The sequence below is a fragment of the Rhincodon typus genome, chromosome 20 (assembly GCF_021869965.1).
Source record: "Rhincodon typus isolate 14 chromosome 20, sRhiTyp1.1, whole genome shotgun sequence".
NCBI lineage: Eukaryota > Metazoa > Chordata > Chondrichthyes > Orectolobiformes > Rhincodontidae > Rhincodon > Rhincodon typus.
The window spans coordinates 35,982,782-35,991,198 of NC_063351.1; the positions used below are offsets into that span (position 1 = coordinate 35,982,782).

An 8,417-nucleotide genomic window follows, 5' to 3' on the forward strand; every position below is an offset into this window, starting at 1 on the left:
CTGAAGAAAGGTCTAGGCCCGAAACATCAGCTTTCCTGCTCCTCTGATGCTGCTTGGCCTGCTGTGTTCATCCAGCTTTACACCTTGTTATCTCTGTAAAAATATTGGATGCTGTTTCCTAAGAATAAGTAATATAGCACATTGCCTGCTGAGCTAAAGAGAAGAGAAAGATAAGACAGTAACATTTTTACTGAGGACACAGGCTAACATATGAGGTTGATGGAGTTGCTGAAGAAAAAATGAATAATACAAAGACTCATTTATATTTATTTCATTTATTTTATCTATGAATGCAAAAAAAAATTAAAAAACAAACTCTTAAGGGAGTTAACTTTAAAAATAACATGTTTTCCTCAAGTGCATATAAACAAACAGGGAGTTAAACTGTTAATGAAAAGCATAGGAAAAATAACTGGGATTCCCTGAAACCATTTGGAAAGCAGGAAATAATAGTTTGATAAAAGTAAATGAGCAAATGTTTGGAGTTAATCAAGAGATGGAGGTCACCATTTGGGAAAAATGGAATATAATGGAAAAATTAAGCTTGGATCAGGAAACCACTAAATGGTAAGTATAATTCTAAAAGTTAATACAAAGTGTTTATTTTAAATAAGGTTAGGAATTATTGAAATATTTAGTGGATATTAAACTAATTTTGGGTAATTATAAAGTAGGTGATAGAATGGCTCTTGTGAATGATACAGCGAGGAATTTCAATTGGCAAACATTCATATCAGCATCCATCAACCTAATTTCAAAGGCATTAAGAGTAACTGGAGGTGCACACTAAAAAATGATATTTTTGACATAAAACATGGCTACATGAAAGATGAACAATGTAGATAGGAGTATGTAAAAATACAGGGAAGAATATTAATTTAGTTTTGTGGCAGTTTCAAACCTTTCCCTGGTCTCTTTTTCAAGATTGCTGCTCACAAAGCAATACTGAAATAAAAGTGGGTTGAGCAGATTAGATGTGCAGGGAATTGCAGAACGTTTACAGGGAGGGCAGGCAGTTTTTGATGCTTCTATGAAGTTATGATCCCTCCATCATCCCACCCGTTCCCAAGTTTCATCTGGCTGTGTTTGAAACCAAACAGGATACCTCCAGGCAACTGTTCAGGATAATTTATTTAAACAGTCTAATAAACAATTGGAAACAAAATCAGAAATTGCTGGAAAACTCAGGAGGTCTGGCAGCATTTGTAAACAGATAACAGAGATAACGTTTTGGGGCCAGTGACCCTTCTGAACAGAGTCCATACCTGTTTTTCCAGCAATTTCTGATTTTGTTTCTGATTTCCAAAACCTGCAGTTCTTCGTTTTTTTTTCCAATAAAAAACAGTTAGCTTGTTTTAACGAAGTATTGTAGATTTAACAGGGAACTGATCTATTCCCAGAACTGTGTAAAATTTGCCAGAGTCACTGAAGTAAGTGCACAGTGGGGAATGCATCTTAAGTGAAACTATAAGAATAGAAAGCTTTTCACCTGAGAAACTGAAGCACTTCTGTTATGACCACATGAGAAGCTGCTACTCTGTGCATTTCTTCTCTGAGAGTGCTTGACAAGTAATTGCCAATATCTTTGAAGCCATTTCATCTGTCTTGCACTTCTTCCACATTGAGTTGTGATTTCCGATTGCCATTCTTCACTGTAGCTTGGAAACAGCTTAAACAGTTTGTTCAATGATGAGATGCAAAGGGGTCTAGGTGTCCTTGTGCAATGTTAGTATACAGTTGCAGCAAGTAATGAAGAAAGTTAATGGAATAGTATCATTTATCAGAAGGGGGATTCAATACAACAGTAGGGAGGTTGTGTTTCGGGTATACAGGGCACTGGTGAGATTACATCTAAAGTACTGTGCAAAGTATTGAGCACATTTCTGAAGGAAGGGTGTAAATGTGTAGAAGGTAATTCAAAGAAGGCTTAACAGATGAATACTTGGAATGAGGGGGAAATGTTTGACAAGCTAAGCTTGCATTTTTTGGAGTTTAGAAAACTAAAAGACTTGATTGAAATATAAGACCCTAAGGGGCCTTGACAGGATCGATGTAGAGTTGATATTTCTTATAGAAGAATCTAGAACTAGAGATTACAGTTTAAAAATTAGCGATTGCCCAGTTTAAAACAGAGATTAAGCAAAATCTCTACCTCTGAAGATCAAATGGAGAAATGACACTGGTAGCAACACCAGCAGCAGCACCAACTGCCTACTCCTCAGCCTCGACGCTACACAAAGCAGAATGAAGATGAGCTCAAAGTAGTCAAGCTCTCCCAAGACAGGGTTTACACACAGAGGATCAGCTCTTTTAACATGAGCACCTGTGCCTTAAGACAGCCAGATTTTCATGGCAGTTCAGTGCTAACAACTGCTGTCTCCTGAAACAATAACTTCTTGCCAATGGGCCAGGTGGGGTTCTTAATGAGTGGCTATGAGGTTCCTGCCTCTAGAGAGCAAGTACCTCCACTACCCCACTCCCTCCACTCTGCTTCTCTCTGAGGTTTCCCACTCTCTTTCCATGCAATGAAAACAAAAAATTCAGGGCAATGGCTTATGTGAATGACGCAAAAGGTCAGGATTTGTGAAAAGTAAGGCTTGGGTGCAAAAGAGTGAAAGGATGAGATTGGTGTGAATGTTGGCTGTTCAAATGGAGATGTGAAGTTCCTGAAGAGAGAGGAACTGCAAGAACTGTTATTTTGAGTGGGATAATGCTGGATAAGTCAGCATCTAGGGCATGTTACATGAAAATGCAATGCTGTCACATTTTCTGTCCTCCTGAAGCTTGGGGTCCTCTTTGTTTACTGTTTTCAGCATGGAGGGACTACATCCTTCCATTCATGTCTGCTTGGTTGGCAAAGTTTTCTTATTCTTTCCATCATTGGGAAAGATCATTGCACATCATACCAGATGTTTCAGAATCTTTGCTGGTGTTCATTACAGTAGCTTTCATGGTTTGTGCTGGTTGTAGCATAGAGTGTTGTTTTGAAGCATCTTAGTTGAACCTTAAAAGTAGTTCATATTACTGGTGTTTTAAACAACCTTGATAACTGTAAAACTCTAAGAAATATTCTAGGGCAAATAGGTACATTTTAACATGGACTCTGCAATTTTCTATTAATAAATACCAACACTCTAATTATGAAAGCTTTCTATGAGGCAAAATGAATGATCATTATGTCTCTTACTGGTAATTAACTGCCGCTGGCATGTAAAGATATCAAAATGCAAGATATGCATTAGCGTGATGTGTTGGGAAATTACCATATTTAATGCAAGTTATTCTGGAACTAGAAATATTTAACTATATGCAAGAAAAGCATTTGCACATTTCCAAGTTTAAAATAAAACCTTAACTGTACTTTGAAATTTTAGGACCCCCCAAAAGAAATGAGAATGCCAATTCCTATGGTAAGTTTACTTAGTTGTGGGAAATCTTCTGGAGGAAAATTAAGATTGATGAAGGAAGTGATAGCAGTTCCAAAGCACAGTCTTGGTTATAAACAGGTAAGGCTCTCAATATTCTAATATTTATAGTGATTCCACTTTGCATTAGGCATGAGAACATGTAATATGACTTGATGGATTAGCTGATTCTTTCCTATGTTTATAAGACAGTTGCAGAGACAGTGGTTCCTTACTAATTTTTAAAAATTCATGCAGTAGATGTGATGATGGTGCCATTTATTGTTCATGTCTAACTTCATTGGTAGATATTCACTCACTCAATAATTGATGTAATAAAATGAACTTGTGTTTGTTTCTGAGATTGGTTCATGTTAGTGCTCTTTGATTTCTGAGATTGGTTCATATTAGTGCTCCAGAAGAGGAATATTTCCAATAACAGCAATCAAAGGACTGATAATATTTTGTAAATATGTAATTTGAACATAGGGCTTTCCTGCTGGTGAGATTCAGGTTTGTGGGCACAATGGTATCGTTACTAAGCTAAGCATTCTAATTATTATTATAAAGATGGATATCAAAAGTAGTAGGAAAACTAACAAAATAGCCTCAACACACCCGATAAGAGAGAGTCTAACCATCACCCCTTCATATTCAATGGCATTACGATCAACATCCTGGTGATTACCATTGACAAGAAACTGAACTGGACTAACTGTATAAATACTGTGGCTGCAAGAGCAGGTCAAAGGCTAGAGTCTTGCAATGAATGACTCACCTTCTGATTCCCCAAAGCTTGTGTGCTATCTACAAGACACAAGTCAAGAAACTGATGGAATACTCCCCACTTGCCTGGATGAGCGCAGCTTCAACTGACTTCACCTGATGAAGGAGCAGCACTCTGAAAGCTTGTGATTTTAAATAACCTGGTGGTGTGTGACTTCTGACTTAATTAAACTGTGATGTATGCCATACTGTATGATGCAATGTCCAAGGTGTCCTGATAATTGATTCCCTGACTACCGCTCAAGAAAGCCAATAAATGCATTTGAACTCTACTATCTTGCAAAAATAGACATGCATCAATGAGTAAAAATATCCATTCTGCATCAAATCTGGAAAATCTAGTTACTATTATTGCTAACAAAGAATGATTTGAAAATGTAATTGTGTCTTCCAGAGCCTGGAGATGATGATGGCTTTTCAACAACAAATTACAAAACGGATGTTCTCCCAAAAGTCTCTAGTAAGTGTATATTGAGAAATTATGCATTATATCATCTATCTCAATTAACCAGCTTAAAATGATTTTATATTCAATCTTAAAATAGTAGATGAAAGACATAACCTTATTATTTCCCTTCATTGATGCTGTGAGCTTAAATCACAATATTTTGAACAAACAATCAGACAAATAAATAACTGTGATTGTCCTTACATTCAGCCTGTAGCAATGTCTCACTTAGGCTGCTGGGAGAAAGGATTTGAACGTACAGAACTGCCTTTTGAGTTGATAGAAGAGGTTTGTGACACACTAAAATTGACGCTGGGGGAGGACTTACATTTGATGCTGAATTGTGCTGCTCATGAATTAATGGATTATGTGAGTAAAGAGTAATCTTACATAAAATTAGATAATTAATATCTATCCTTGTCTAAAGTCTCTGAATGTCCATGTCCCCCCATCCCGCTAAATGCTGCTCCACCTCCCCTCATTTAAGATGCTACTTATAACCCACCTTTCCAGAGCATTCATCAAATGGATATTAGTTTGTACCTTTCAAACCTATTACCTCTATTATCCAGAAAGAAGAGGGCAGCAAATTAATGGAAACACCACCACCTGCAAGTTCCCCTCCAAGCCACTCACCATCCTAACTTGGAAATCTATCAACAGTCCTTGAGTGTCACTGGGTTAAATCCTGGAACTTCCTCCCTAAAAGCATTATAAGTTCTACCTCTACCAAATGGACTACAGAAATTAAAGGCAGCTTATCACCTCAGGGGCATCTAGGGATGGGTAGTAAATGTTGACCCAGCCAGATCGCATAAATGAATAAAAAACAGGTACCTGAGCTATCATGCACCAGAAAGGGATGTTCCCAAAAGCAACCATCGCTTTCTAAGCATAATAGAGGATGCTTGATAATGACCATTACGATACCATTTTGTATCAGTGGAAAAATAGTGATGACAGTTTGAAATCAAAGGAGCACATTCGCAATGACTGTTCCCATGAAGAGTCACTGGAGTTGAAACATTAATTCTGTTTCCACAGATGCTGCCAGACCTGCTGAGTTTCTCCAGCACTTTTTCATTTTATTTCACAACCATAGGCATATGTAGACTCTGCATAAATGGTAATGCAATAGGATAATTTCATCATGATGTGAGTATAGCAGATTTTTAAATTATTTGATGCATATTCAAGATCTTGAGATGCAAGGTTGTGAAAGCTTGTCTTCAACAACAAATACACATGGAAGAGATAATGATAGCAAATCTGATGAGATATAGTACTGTCCAGTGCTCTTTCGTTACCAAATTTTGTTGTGTGTCATTTTCAGCATTTCTGAATAATGATTAAGCAGTTTATTTTTACATCTTTTAGGAGAAGGAGAAATATGAAATTATAACTGGAGTATTTAAACACCCAGATGAAATGATAGAACTATACACAAGCCTGGTTGAGAAGTACCCATCAATCATTGGTCTGATAGATCCCCTTCGGAAAGAGGTTAGTGGCTTAAAAAATGATCATTAATATCAAAGTGCAGTTGAAAGATTATCAAAGCTGTAGAAATTTAGCTAGATTAATACAAAACATAATGTGGACTGATTCAATTGGTTCAAAAGTCTAATTTCATTCAGACTATAAATAGTAGCCAACTACAAGTGAGTACAAATTTGTAGAGCACATTTAATGTAGCATAACATCACCAATGCACTTCACAAGATGTAGTGAAAGGGACTGAGCCAAAGAATGAGTGGTCTACCTAGGTCACTTTCCACCACAAATCCCCTGCCTCCACCATTCCTAATTGAATGATGAGCCTCTATAAAGGAAACTCCAGCAGCTGGTAGTGAAGGAGGTCACTAAGCGAATAGCTGAAGAAGCTGAATGGACTCACTCTGCGGGGAAGGTTGTCTTGGAACAGGAGGCCTCATATGTAGAAGGATCAAACAAAAAAAGGATGTCTTCAACCAGATGAAAACCATAGAATCCCAACAGTGTAGATATCGGCCATTCAGCCCATTGAGTCTGGACTGACTCTCCAAAGAGTATCCCACCCAGACCCATATTATCCCATAACCCCACATTTACCATGACTAACCTACCTAGCCTGCACATCCCTGGACATAACTGGGCAATTTAGCATGACCAATTCACCTAACCCGCACATCTTTGGACTATGGCCAATGATCATGAAACAGTGATTTTTCATTCCATTGGGATCAATTCATTTCAAATTTGAAGCGATGAAAAGGTTGAACAATGAAAACATGGTATTTATATGGAATTTAGCCCATGATAGGCAGTATGGAGAGACAGTGGTTAGCACTGCTGCCTCACAGTGCCAGAGACCTGGGTTCAATTCCAGTCTCAGGTGACTGTGTGGAGTTTGCATGTTCTCCCTGTGTCTGTGTGGGTTTCCGCCAGATGCTCTGGTTTCCTCCCACACTCTCTCTCTCCCTCACATACACACACACACACACACACACACACATTCTCCCCCCACAACACGCACATACAAACACACACACTCTCTCTCTCCCGCACACACACACACACTCTCTCTCTCCCACACACACACACACTCTCTCTCTCCCACACACACACTCTCCACTCTCTCTCTTTCTCTCTCACACACACACACACACACACACTCCTGTTTGTGTTTTGGTTTGGAGTCAGACTGGTTTTATTTCTAAAGTAGGAATTTATAAAAGGCCACATTGACTGATTGTCAACAAATTGTGTAGTTTTGAACAAAAGTAATGTGTCTGCAAATGCAAATACAAATTCACCCCACAGATTTATGTGTGAGGGAGTGTATGTGTGTGTGTGTGAGCGAGACTGAGTGTGTGTGAGTAAGAGTGGGAGACTGAGTGTGTGTGAGAGAAAGCAGGACTGAGTGTGTGTGTGTGTGTGTTTGAGAGGGAGACTGTGTGCATGTGTGATAGATGGGGACTGAGAGTGTGTGTGTGTGTGTGAGAGAGAGAATGTGTGTGTGTGTGTGTCAGAGAGAGAGTGTGTGTGTGTCAGAGAGAGAGTGTGTGTGTGAGAGAGAGAGAGAGTGTGCGTGAGGGAGAGAGTGTGTGAGCTTGTGTGAGGGACAGAGAGTGTGCATGTGTGTGTGTCTGAGCAAGACTGAGTGTGTATGTGAGAGAGTGGGAGTCTGAGTGTGTGTAAGAGAGAGCAGGACTGAGTGTGTATGTATGGGTGAGTGTGAGAGAGAGGGAGACTGAGTGTGTGTGTGTGTGTGTGTCTGTGTGTGTGAGGGAGGGAGAGAGAATGTGTGTGTATGTGAGGGAGAGAGAGTGTGTGAGAGAGTGTGTGTGAATGTGAAGGAGAGAGTGTGTGGGTGAGGGTGTGTGTGGGAGAGAGAGTGATGAGCTTGTGTGAGGGACGGAGAGTGTGTGTGTGTGTTTGAGTGTGATGGAATGTGTCTGTGTGTGCGAGGGGGCGTGTGTGTGAGCAAGACTGAGTGTGTGTGTGTAAGAGTGGGAGACTTGAGTGTGTGTGCGCGTGAGGGAGACTATGTGTGCATGTGTGAGAGAGGGGGACTGAGTGTGTGCGTGCGTGTGTGAGAGTGGGAGACTGAGTGTGTGTGTGTGAGTGAGGGAGGATGAGTGTGTGTATGTGTCTCTGTGTGTGTATGTGTCTGTGTGTGTGAGAGTGAGGGAGAGAGAGTTTGTGTGTATGTGAGGTAGAGAGAGAGTGTATGTGTAAGAGAGAGAGAGAGTGTGTCTGTGTTTGTGTGTGTCTGTGTTTGTGTGTGTCTGTGTTTG

At 39.6% G+C, this 8,417-nt stretch overlaps 1 protein-coding gene across 1 annotated transcript in view; it reads left to right on the top strand.

The window, feature by feature from the left end:
- The window catches only part of eno4 (enolase 4), a 43,733-nt gene that overhangs the window by 24,112 nt on the left and 11,204 nt on the right, over positions 1-8,417 (top strand). The window contains exons 6-9 of the mRNA XM_048608976.1: positions 3,375-3,506; positions 4,585-4,650; positions 4,849-5,007; positions 6,016-6,141. Coding sequence (XP_048464933.1) covers positions 3,375-3,506; positions 4,585-4,650; positions 4,849-5,007; positions 6,016-6,141 — 483 coding nt within the window. The remainder of the gene's footprint in view (positions 1-3,374; positions 3,507-4,584; positions 4,651-4,848; positions 5,008-6,015; positions 6,142-8,417) is intronic.